Raw genomic sequence first — 12,142 nt, 5'->3', positions numbered from 1 at the left:
TGTCCTATATGCCACTCTTAAACCCTGTTGTTGTATCATGTTTTATATATTTTTTGCTCTAGTACTTAACAGGGTTATCATGCAGTATTATTTGTTATAGAGCAGTGTTTATAATATGAGGGTTGTACATTGGTCAATCCCAAGTGGAACGTTTCTAACCGACTTTAACTGAGCTAAACTTTATGCTCCTATAACTACACAACTGAAGTTTTGTAATGTGTGTCTCTTGTGCTTTCCTCATTTATTGTGGCCCAATTTAGCAGGATTGAGGGGGTATGTGTAACATAGTTGAAAGAGTTCAAGTAAAGTCCAGTCAAATAGGACAACTATGCCACCTGCTGTTGTAAATTTGTATATCTACATTGATTAGTAATATTTTTATGGGTAAACCTCAAAGCAAAGGAGGTTTTCCCACTGAGTAACTTCTTGTGTGAATGTCAGTGGACAAAATAATGTTAACTAACTTGAAAAGCACATACAAGTTTATCTGGCTTCATCTGGTAGGATATTATTTGTCTTAGATTAAAATTGCCATGTTTTAAGTTAACCATTGCCAGTTTTATTGCCAGTAAAAATCAGTACAGTATAGCCATCAATGTATTATAAGAGCTCTTAAGTGTGTGATGCCCTCTGTCCATACACTGTTGTCCACCATGCTTCTCTATTGTTCTCTGTCATAAATGCAAATGAGGAATAAACCCGCTGTTACCACAAGCCTAATGTGTTTTTGTTTTTGTTTGTGGGGTGTGATGTTTCCAGTGGTAGAGGAACTATTGTGTCATCTTCAAATTTGTTTGGTCCAACAGTCTAAAACCCAAACATTCCTAGACATTCAATTTCTGAAAGTAAACCAAAAAACATTTTAAATCATCATAAAGCCTGAAACAAGAGAATATTTGATGTTTCTGCTTGCAAAAATTACTAAAATATGTAATCCATTATCCAAAGTGACAGCAATAGATTTTCTACTAATCAACTAATCTATTCGTAAATTAATTGTTTCAGCATTACTTACATCCTGATTATTAAACAAAACATATCATATCAAACATACCATATATCTGTATTCCCCATACAGAAACAGCATCTACTGTTTTCAAGGTTTTCCAGTGTTTTTGTTGAGATGCTATATGAACACTTGATTATCAATCATTGAATTCAATGACAATTCATTCAGTTAAAACACAAATCTTTAATGTCTTTAAATATCTATCAATCAAATTAAGTTACAAGAAAAACAATACTTGAGGATTTATTCATCAGGATGTATTCAAAACTGTTTAATATCCCACCTTCTCAATTTTCTTAACACACTTCATGTCAAGGATAGTATCTCCTATATTTTCCCTCATGTATACAATAAACAAACAATAACAAGTAACATATCTTATTTCACAATTTCTAAAAAAACCCACATATGGAAAAAGAACACAGAATTTGGACTTGATAAAGATGAAATCAAATGTGTTGCGTTGTTCTTCTGTAACACAAAAAACAAAAATCACACACCTGCTTCTAACAGATCATTTTGTTAATGTACACATTGTTGAAAAGCGGTGAAGAAACAGGAAACAGGTGCATCATTGCAAAGAGTGCGCTTCATTCTTCTGCCTTTGCGGGCGACACCTCCTGCCGCACAGTCAGTGACAGTGACATACATTTTATATTGCAACAGAGTTAAAAGAGTATGATAAAAACTTCTAAAATCATTTTTATGATGTTTGCATTAATGTAATGAAGTACTTTGATTTGTCAGCTATTTCATGTGCTGGATTAGCCAACAACTGACTATTGTCTGGTTACTTGATCCATAAAAAGTTTCTTATTGATTACCCGGAGAATGCACCACATCACAATATACTGGATGACTCCATTAAAAATCAAGTTTCTATGAAGATTGTGAAATTGAGAATCAGTTTTCTTTACTTTTAGGTTTTTCATAGTACAGTTTGAACATGTATATGCAGCATTGTGGCTTCTATGAAAGTATGGTGTCTTGTGAGCATGACACGATAAAAAACATAATTCATTCATTGATTATAACGCTATCACTATATAAAATTACATGTCTTTGTAATAGAGGATCCATATCGGCCACTCATTCACAGCAGCAGTGGGTACTTTGTTTTATTTAATCTGAATTTATCCGAACAGAGCAGTTGGTGAAAACTAGTGAGCAGCGTGGCAGCAGGACAGCCAGTGAGCGGCGCAGACTTGGAATAGGATCGTTTGTGTCTAGTTTGTTCTCATCATTGCTGTTGTCTCCACCTACAGCTTCCTCACTGTCCTGCTCTTCTTCACCATCACCCTCTCCCTCCACCACTGGTGGACACTGCTGAGGCTGGAAGATCACGTCCAGAAACTCCAGTCTGCGGAGCCCACGGAGCATCCCGCAACTCCGTACTATCTGCATCTTACTGAGCGTGCAGGACCAAAGGCACAGACACTTCAGGTCCTTCAGACGGTTGGCACAGAGCAAGCCTGGCCCCACCTCTTTACCGCCCAGACTCAGCTCCTCTAGTCCAAGCCATCCTGCCCCTAGCCCCAGGGAGGCCATCTGTAACTGGTAGCCCTGCCGCCCAGTGATGCCTATTTCCAGAAACTTTAGCCTGAATAGCCCTTCCACACCGCAGACGCCATCCTTTGCAGCACAGCTCCTGAGCCCATTAGCTGTAACACGAAAGGTGTCACGTAGCTCCAGTCGACTGAGCATCTCCCATGATGTCAGACTTTGCAGGTGCTGGTCCGTGAAAGAGGGAACGTTGTTAAGGACTAACCTCTCAATAGAAATCCCTGATGGAGAGCTATGCCCTTTTCTTTTCTGACCTCGTCCTTTCTGTTGAGCACCAACACTGGATGTGGCGTTTGCTCTTTCTTGGGGACCAGGGGAACTGGGAAGGCTCTGATCAAAAAAGCCCTGAGGCAGCTCACAGCCACGCAACTCTAGCACCTGCAAAGATGTAGGCAGGAGCTGGCAACTGGGGAGGCTTCTCAGGTCTGCATGCAGAAGGTAGAGCTTACTCAGGCGAGGGCACTTTTTGGACAAAGCTTTGAGCCAAGACTCAGAGAGAAAGGTGCCCCCTCGGGCAGAAAGCAGCAAACCACGCAACCGTAGGCACCGTAGTCCACAACCCAGGAACTGACGCAGCAGAACCCAAAGTATGCGGGATGTCACCTAACACACAAAGGACAGTCCATATTTAATGGACTGCCAATATTTGCAAAGACACAACCAATGTATAATAGCATTTATGTCAACGGGAGGCTTAAGGCAAGGCAAGTTTATTTGTAGAGCACAAAGGCAATTAAAGGTGTTTTACATAAAGCATGAAAAACTTTAAAAAGAAGGACAGCATCAAACATTAAAAATACATTTAAAACAATACAAAACATTTAGAAAAGAAGATAAGTAAATACTAGAGATGTAAAAGCATAGGTGAGAGGGGGATGATATTGAGTGCTTAAGGTTCAGTGAAATGTGATGGTTTTTAAACTGGATTTATCAGTAGTTCAAGTCAGAGCATGTCATATTTCTTCCGTAGGTTTGCTCAAGCTCGACAGGGCACCGTAACTACTGTATACACTGCATCTGCATGTGTGAGAGGAACGAGATGTTCATTCAGATTAACAGGAACATTGCACACATGTTTACAATCTCAGGAACTTCTGCACATTTATTTATTGCAGATTATTTTATTTTATTTATTTTGTCATTTCATCAACTCTTACACCATTACATTTTTTCCACTATCCTGCTGTGTCAATTTGAATTTCTTTCAAGGGGGATCAATAAAGATACATCTTATCTTATCTTATCTTGGACTCTCTTCAGTCCAGTGAGGAGACCTGTGAGCTGGCATGATGTGTTCAGTTTTCTTCATCTTTAATAAGGAGTCAGCAGCATTTGAATCAGAAAAGTTACCAAAGCCCTAACCTGCTTTAAGTGATACTTTTTTGTCTGTTTCTTGACATGTTTTTAAGCATTGATTTGAATCCAGGGTTTCTGCCATGGTAGTTACTGTTATTGGTGCATTTATATCAGATCTGCATGCAAATTAAATGTGGTACAGCTACACTACCAGTCAGCACCACTGTGTCTTTTATGTGCTGTCGTTTGATGAAATGAAGACTACATTGATTTAAAGAGAAAAAAAACAGGTGAAGCCATGTTATTAAACGCGTCCTCACCCCTTTCCATGCTGTCAGGTCGACAACTCTCCACAATCTTTGGTCGTTCACAAGGCGTCTCCACCTCCTACAGACTCTGAAACCACAACCGTGAAACACAACAGATAAATCATGTGACAACAAAAAAACACGGGTGACAAAAAACAACAACACAAAAAAACACTGACAGCAAAGTTTAAAGTATCTTACCTTCCGGCTCGCACTAGCTCTCGTACGCTCAGATATGACAGCACGTCAATTAAAATGTCTTCTGGAAAGTAGTCCATTTTTGTAAACAAAACTGTTAAAACCTCGTAGACGGACTGATATTCAGACGCACATCGGTTGCGCCCTAATCAGGAATCCGCAGGAAAAAGCAGCCCGGTGACTGTAGGACCTAGCAGCAGAGAAATATCTTTAAAATAATCACACATACTCCTTCATAGACAATACATCGTGTCTCAGAGGAAGCCCATCCTTGTTTTATCGTAATGTTAGGCTAATATCTTAGCTTAAATGAGCAGTAAAAAGCACGTTTTAACGCGTTTGTAATGCAGCCACATCGCCACCTAAAGCCCGCTATGTGAACGCCTAGTGCGCATGCGCGGTTCACCGGAGAAGATGGCGACCAGCAATGGTGGAGGAATGGAAGTGGACGGGGCAGGCGAGTATTTCTCTTTTATATATTAATATTTGTGTTATATCAGCGTTGGGGCTATGTGCAGACGGTAGCAAGTGTTTTATATTGGTGTTAGTAGAGACTTCAGGGTGGTGGATATGTGGGTTTTAGAGCCAGCTTGTTGACATGAGCGGGTTTAAGTGAACGTAACATTACACGGCAACAAATGAGCACATATTCTCCTCTGAGGTTTCACATAAACGTGTCTGTGTCAGCACATGTATGCACAGGACTAACTTATAATAACAAATAAGGGCTGGGGTTGTCCTGGGCGCACACTGGCCATGAGATGTGAGACATGCCGGCCTAAAGCTGTCTGTTTGCTCTTTTCTTATGCTGGAAATGAGCTTTGTGCTCAGTTTTTCTACCTATCAATCAAACTGCATTCGTAAAGCAGCTTTCATACGGCTTAGGGCAAATTAAAAGTGCCTCACAGATGACTGACAAGCCGATAATATCACAGAACAAGTGTGAACATTAATACTATTTGAGACTAATGCACATGAGAAATACAAACATATGAAAGTGTAACAGTAAGAATAAATGTAGAAGCTGTAGTTGTAGTAATCATGCTAATAATCATAAGTATATAATCATACTGATCATTTTTAAACAAAGACAGATAAACTTTATCTGCTGTCTAAATTATCTACAAACCAGAGTAAACGGATGGGGAAATTCAGCTTTCTGAAGCCCTGAATTAATTTGAAGTGTTGAAAATGTTTCACTGTTTGGAAACGTTTGATACAGTCGACACTGTGACATCTGCTGGACAAGTATTAGTATTACTTGTATGCCTGAATGAAATCTGTTTTTACTGCTTTTTTATTATGTTGTTCAATCAAGTCTTTACAATTTAAAACGGGTCCCTTTCAAACTGAGGCAGCAACTAACTATTTATTTTGCAATTTCCCCAAAGTCACATTTTTAAATAGGTTTTTTTCCCAACTAACTTTCTCAAAAACCAAATTTCTTGAATTTACAACTGCATAAAAAAGTGCATCCTCACACCTGAGACGTTAATGTTGCTGATCAATGTTCTGTTTATCAACTAATTATTATTATAGAAGTTTCTGTTGTGTTAAAGCCTGACTTGTTTGTGTCTCCCTGTGACTGCAGCCAGCCCCAGTGTCATGGCCTCGGGCGTCACCGGGAGCGTTTCTGTGGCCTTACACCCTTTGGTTATCCTTAACATATCTGACCACTGGATACGCATCCGCTCACAGGAAGGAAGACCAATGCAGGGTACGTATGATAATCCTATACCAGAAAGATGGCATGTAAGCATTAAAGTAATGTTCAACCCGTTTGATGTTAATTACAGTAGATGTAATTCATTATGTTTGTTCTGCTGCTCAGTGATTGGAGCTCTGATCGGGAAGCAGGAGGGTCGAAACATCGAGGTGATGAACTCCTTTGAACTAATGTCTCATACCATCGATGACAGAGTACATATTGACAAGGAGTACTACTACACCAAGGAGGAGCAATGTAAGTGTTGTGTATGGACGAGAATACGCCTCTAATTCAATTCCATATTGTTTTAGGACTCATTATTAGGGCTGCAGCTACTGATTATTGTCATTGATTAATCTATTAGTTGTTTGTTCTATAAAATGTCAGAAAATTGTGAAAAATGTTGATTACTTTTTCCCAAAGGCCCAGATGACATCCTCAAATTATTGTTTTGTCCCGACCAACTATCATAGCAAAATCTGAAAATATCCACATTTGAGAAAGTGGAATCAGAAAGTTTTGATATTTTTTCTTCAAAAAATGACAAAAGTGATTAATCAATCATCAAAAAATTCTCTTAACCAAAAGATGGTTCTGCATTTTGGGTTCATCTCACGCTGGGTCCAGGTGGCTGTGGGGACTCGGGGTTCCTGACTCTTTTCTTTCTTCTCTTCCACACACCAGATGCCCACCCACACTAACACACACACACACACACACACACACACACACCATGTGCATCTAGTATTAAGCCAACATTTTCTTTATTTGTTTAAAATTTTCTTTCTTTTTCTTTCATGTTATTTTCTTGGGGTTACTGCCGGTTATACTGTCCTGTGTCATATGTGTTCTCATGCCAGTCATTTATCCTGCATTCAATCTGTGTTAATCATATATCTTACACTAAATTAAAGAGAAAAAACATCAGGTTGATCAGCTCCTTACTACGGCATTTGTTTTAGATTGTATCACAAAGGAATAATGGCATTAGATTTTAGAGGTTCTGTGTCAAAGCTGGTTGCTGGACAAAGCCAGGTCCTTGCTGTAGATCTTCTCTAATATTTCCTGTCGTCTCTCAGTCAAACAGGTCTTCAAAGAAATGGAGTTCTTGGGTTGGTACACCACGGGCGGCCCTCCCGATCAATCAGATATCCACATTCACAAGCAGGTAGGTACAAAGTGAAAGGTGCATAATGTTAAGTAAGTTTTATTGAAAGCAGAAGATGCAACATTGGCTTCTTCATCCCTCGCCCACTTAGGTCAGTGGTAACAGTGCACAGCTGGTTGAAAACTCAGCAGTCTTTGTTATTGTTTTTTGTGACTTTAAACAAATCTCATCTTAAAAAATGTCATACAGTGGCAACTTTGACATTACAAGGGAATGGTTTAGACGTGTGAGGCAGCTGGATTTGCAAGATCACAGAGAGATCACAGTATCATAGGAGAATCCATCTTGTCAGGCTTCAAGTTATGTACTTGTGTTACAAGCAATCCAGTCACCTGCCGAGTATTAGGCCCGTGACGGTGCCGGGCTTTTTCTAAACAGTTTCCATGGACGACATTTAGATGGTTCTGTGTAAGAAACCATCTGGCGCATCAGACTTTCATTTGTTGTAGGCTGTAAAATTAAAATTAGCTCATAGTCGATAGTTATTTCAGACTGTGGTCAGTTCATAATTGTCATTTCTCTTTCCTGCTAGGTGTGTGAGATCATTGAGAGTCCTCTCTTCCTCAAGTTGAACCCAATGACCAAACATACTGATGTGAGTACTTCTGATTCTATTATTTTATTTCTTCTATTTCCAGAATTAGATATTAGCAGTAGATTAGACAGTTGTTCTAAACAATGTGTCCTCTTCCCCTTCAGCTTCCTGTTAGCGTATATGAATCTGTGATTGACATCATCAGTGGCGAGGTAATCTTAATGTGAAACATACACATAACATTTACAATCAAAGAGTCTGCTGCTTTTTAATCAGTTAATATTTCAGATTTGTTGTTAATTATTAATGTTTTGTCTGTTCCAGGCTACCATGTTGTTTGCTGAACTGACATACACTCTGGCCACAGAGGAAGCGGAGAGAATCGGCGTTGACCACGTAGCTCGAATGACCGCCACTGGAACTGGAGAAAACTCAACAGGTAAGATTAACCATTTCTACTCAAATGTTGTTTTTACAAACAACATTTTTTTTTTTTTTTTTTCTACAGCAACCTATAAAAACTCTTATCTCAGGAGTTATCTTTTACTATGATAACCTCAAATAAAATGCCTTTCCCAGCTAGCACTGCCCAGGTTACTGCTGTTGTTTCTAGTTTTAAAATACTAAAAAAAGTATTTTGTATGAATATGAAAAGGCACCCTCATTCAAAATTAAACCTTTAAAAAGACAAAGTGGGTGGAGCAGCAACAGATCAGTCCTAAAACAGCAGCTTTGGACTGTAATGGATCTGGTTTTCAAAGAGTTTTTCCTCACACAGAAGGGATTAATCTCTGCAGAGTATTCAAGATACAGATGTTAATGCATTTCTGTCTGTAGCAGTCATACAGGAGATTCTGGTGTCTTTTATATGTGGTTATCTGAAAATGTTGCCAGCATGCTGTGATTTTTTTTTTTTTACATTGTAAATTTACTTGGTAGACCTACACCCAAATCAGCAGGCAGGTTGTCCCATGCTTTAGATGTTTACTGAATGCTTTAGTGCACGATTTTGAAACTTTTAACCGGACTAATATAAGACTGTCATCAAAAATGAATGAAGTTTAAATTCTCATACTCTGTGTTTTGGACAGTTGCTGAACACCTTATAGCCCAGCACAGTGCGATAAAGATGCTCCACAGCCGGGTGAAGATCATTTTAGAGTACGTCAAAGCCGTGGAAACAGGTGAGTGGACCAGTGGGCCATTAACAGGGCAGTGAGTGCAAAGAATGTGAAAATATGTCTGGAAAACAGCTGTTCATAAATTAGATGTTTCCTTTCCTCACTTCTACAACATTAAGAGAGGCCCCTCAGACACACCTCCATGATTACAAGCCTTGTTTTATGGTTTCTGGGCAGGATTCTTTCTTTCACTTCACCATTTTAATATACTGTGATTTACTTTTTTGTTTTTCTCTTTCTCATCTGACTTCGTGCACCGCAGGAGAGGTGCCGTTTAACCACGAGATCCTTCGAGAAGCGAACGCCCTCTGCCACAGATTGCCTGTCCTCAGCACCACAAAATTCAAAACCGACTTCTATGATGTAAGCAAGCTTTATTTAGTTTCACCCCCAAAATGGTTCATGTCCCTAATACACAATGCAGTTCTCTCTCTATCATGTCAGTTATGGAAAGGATCAAGGCTGGCATTGTTGTACATTTTCTTTATTATCAACAATCCCATGACAAAGCCAATGAAGAACATGAAATCTGCCTCTCAAAATAGTCCCCTAATCTGAATGTGGGACTCAGCCTCAAGATCATTTATGTGTAATTTACTAAAACAGTTTGGCACTGTAGTTTTTAGGTAATATTTCTTTAACAGGAGTAAATAGTTTCAGTGCCAGATTAATACACATTTGGTGCTTTTGTGAATCTTTACAGCAGCAGGACTGACTCCATTGCCTACGTTCACCCTAACAAAGGAACGTGTCACCAAGTGAAACAGTGGGGCTCCTTGATGTGTCTTTAATCATTTTAACAGAAGAGCTCACAGAGTAAAAAGTTGCATCAGGCTTTGTATAAAGAAGCTATACGGATCAATTCATTGTCATTCCTGGTCCTTTTCATGGGATTTGTTGACATTAAGAAAAATATATGATGTCTCTTTTAAGTCTGATTTTCCATTTTCCTTTGTTCACTATGCTGCCTTTTGTTGGTTTACTGACTAGCCTAATAAATCTAGTTAAAGTGAATTAAACCAATTCAACCAGTGAAACCTTCATAAATCTTTGAACGTCCTCTCCCGTCCACCTATCCTTTAAAGTAAAATTGTGTTTCTCTCCAAAACTGATACCTTATTGATTGGTTTACACTTGTGAATGATCCCTCCCTGAACTATGTCCCGCCCCAACATCCTGTTTCAAATGGGAAATACATCAAATCAAGGAAGTACAAGTGTCTGTTAAATAGGCCTTTAAATAGGAAGTAAATAAACTTAGTCTGCAGTTTTTCACCCCAGGATGTTTAGATTCAATGTTGCACTTCCAAGCTTTCTGAACCTGCGTCTGTTTCCCTGCAGCAATGTAATGACGTGGGCCTCATGGCCTACTTAGGCACCATCACCAAGACCTGCAACAGTATGAACCAGTTCATCAACAAGTTCAACGTCCTGTACGACAGACAGGGCATTGGCCGGAGGATGAGAGGACTCTTCTTTTGAGCTGGTAGTTATTATTATTGTTATTATTAGCTGAAGTAGAGAGACAAACGAGCACTGCAGTTTCTTCTCTCTTCTGTCTTTTTGTTTTGTTTTGTTTGTATTTTGGTCAGCTGAGACACATCCTTTAAACCAACAGTAGCTTTTCAAACCAGTTTCAGTTTCAACCACAAGTGTGTCCAGAAGCACTTAATTTACACCGATTGGTTATATAAACAGAAAAAAAGAGAGGTGTACAAATTTAGGCTCTTTCTTGCGTATGCAGAGCAACGAATCCACTGTACATGAACATTATATTATTTTACCAGTTTGTTTTATTGTTTGATGTTTCTGTATGTAATAAATGATCTGCTGATTTTTTTCATGGGACTTTGAATCGTCTTCTTTCTAAGCCTGAACGATTATAAGCGTAAATTATAACAGGATAGACATCATCAGTTTGTTTTTTTTCCCACAACTTAAAACTCATAAAAATCTCAGACCTGCACTTTTTAAATGAGCCCATGAAAGTCAGCTATGTGACGCTGGTGTAGCTGCAGGTTTATTGTTTGGAGCTCAGAGTGTCGTCTTTTGAAGTCGTGTTCCCGCTGTTTGAGAGCCTCTGGAGGTTTGGACAGACAGGCGCACACAGCAGAAGAAAAGGGGGCGCAGAGTGACTTATAGGTATATACGTGTTGTTTGGATTACCTTCAGTTGTAGACAGTTGATGAACTAGCCCCAGTAAAAAGAGTTTGAATGAAACAATGGAGCACTCAATAAACAATATCTTGAAAGCAATATCTACAAGAAATATTCTTTTTTACAAATTCAGATTAAATATTACATTTGACACTTTAACTCAATACAAGAACTATATGACAGAAACTGTGGAAGTCAGTAAAGTGGTTGGGAAGTACTACCAGATTAAAAATCTAATTTGACAATTTAAGCCTCAACATTAATTGTCAAGTCTCAGACAGAAAAGAGGTTGCTGACAGTCTGAATAATTAGTTTTATTATTGTCAGGACTCTGGTTTATAAACTTCCTGTCCACTTGTGCAGCAGTTTTATTTCCACAAGGGGGTCAAACCAAATCCCTTCTAATTTAGGAAAGTCCAATACACGATATGTGGGCTTGGTTATTCCAAAGCAACAAGTTTGGAAAATGTTGCATCAATAATTTTGTAGGATGCTGCTGAAATTGTAACACCATATCTCACAAACATCATCAACCTATCTGGTACATTTCCAAATGAAATGAAGACTGCTGGGGTCAAGAAACACAATAAATGATTATAAACCCATTTCAATTTTTATATTTGGGAAAACTGATCTACATCTCCTTCACTATGAGTTTCAGTCTGGATTTAGGAAATCTTTACTGATTCCTGTTTGCTCTATCTGACTGATTACATTAAAGGAAAAAGAAACAATGTAGGGAAATTATGGATGCTGATGTTAGACCCTCAAAAGGCATTTGACACTGTTGATCTGTCTTTACTACTGATGAAAATGAAATAATTGGGTTTAGTGTGTTAAATGGGTAGGTTATTATTTCAAAGACAGTTCAAATGGTGCATGGTGGATTACTATCCAGTCCCAGAAGACTACAGCATGGAGTCCTTTAAGGAAGCTTAACTATTTTTGCTGGGTTTGGAACACTCATAGTTTTGCCACTAGGAGGAGCTCAACTAACTTTGTTCCCTACAGATTTAAAGC

At 38.8% G+C, this 12,142-nt stretch overlaps 2 protein-coding genes across 3 annotated transcripts; one reads left to right on the top strand and one right to left on the bottom strand.

Moving 5' to 3' along the window:
• Positions 1-1,337: 1,337 nt before the first annotated feature.
• On the bottom strand, positions 1,338-4,458 carry LOC128363322 (F-box/LRR-repeat protein 12-like). The gene is made up of 3 exons (XM_053324284.1): positions 4,378-4,458; positions 4,189-4,264; positions 1,338-3,175 (listed from the first exon to the last, which is right to left on the bottom strand). Exons 1-3 carry the CDS (start codon positions 4,452-4,454, stop codon positions 2,132-2,134), a joined length of 1,197 nt encoding a protein of 398 aa, XP_053180259.1. The 5' UTR covers positions 4,455-4,458; the 3' UTR covers positions 1,338-2,131.
• Positions 4,459-4,535: 77 nt separating this feature from the next.
• cops6 (COP9 signalosome subunit 6) lies at positions 4,536-10,806 on the top strand. 2 transcript variants are annotated; one of them, XM_053324287.1, is made up of 10 exons: positions 4,536-4,831; positions 5,966-6,091; positions 6,206-6,337; positions 7,162-7,250; positions 7,783-7,845; positions 7,950-7,997; positions 8,110-8,224; positions 8,877-8,969; positions 9,229-9,329; positions 10,307-10,806. In XM_053324287.1, the coding sequence occupies exons 1-10, from the start codon at positions 4,768-4,770 to the stop codon at positions 10,445-10,447; spliced, it is 972 nt and encodes a 323-aa protein (XP_053180262.1). In that variant the 5' UTR covers positions 4,536-4,767; the 3' UTR covers positions 10,448-10,806. The 2 variants fall into 2 exon arrangements, with proteins under 2 accessions (XP_053180262.1, XP_053180263.1); XM_053324288.1 differs by having other exon boundaries at positions 4,536-4,835; positions 5,970-6,091.
• The last annotated feature ends 1,336 nt before the right edge of the window (positions 10,807-12,142 follow it).

The sequence above is a fragment of the Scomber japonicus genome, chromosome 8 (genome assembly GCF_027409825.1).
Source record: "Scomber japonicus isolate fScoJap1 chromosome 8, fScoJap1.pri, whole genome shotgun sequence".
Taxonomy (NCBI): domain Eukaryota; kingdom Metazoa; phylum Chordata; class Actinopteri; order Scombriformes; family Scombridae; genus Scomber; species Scomber japonicus.
Note: the sequence above shows the minus strand (reverse complement) of the source record. Positions and strands in the feature narration are given on the sequence as shown.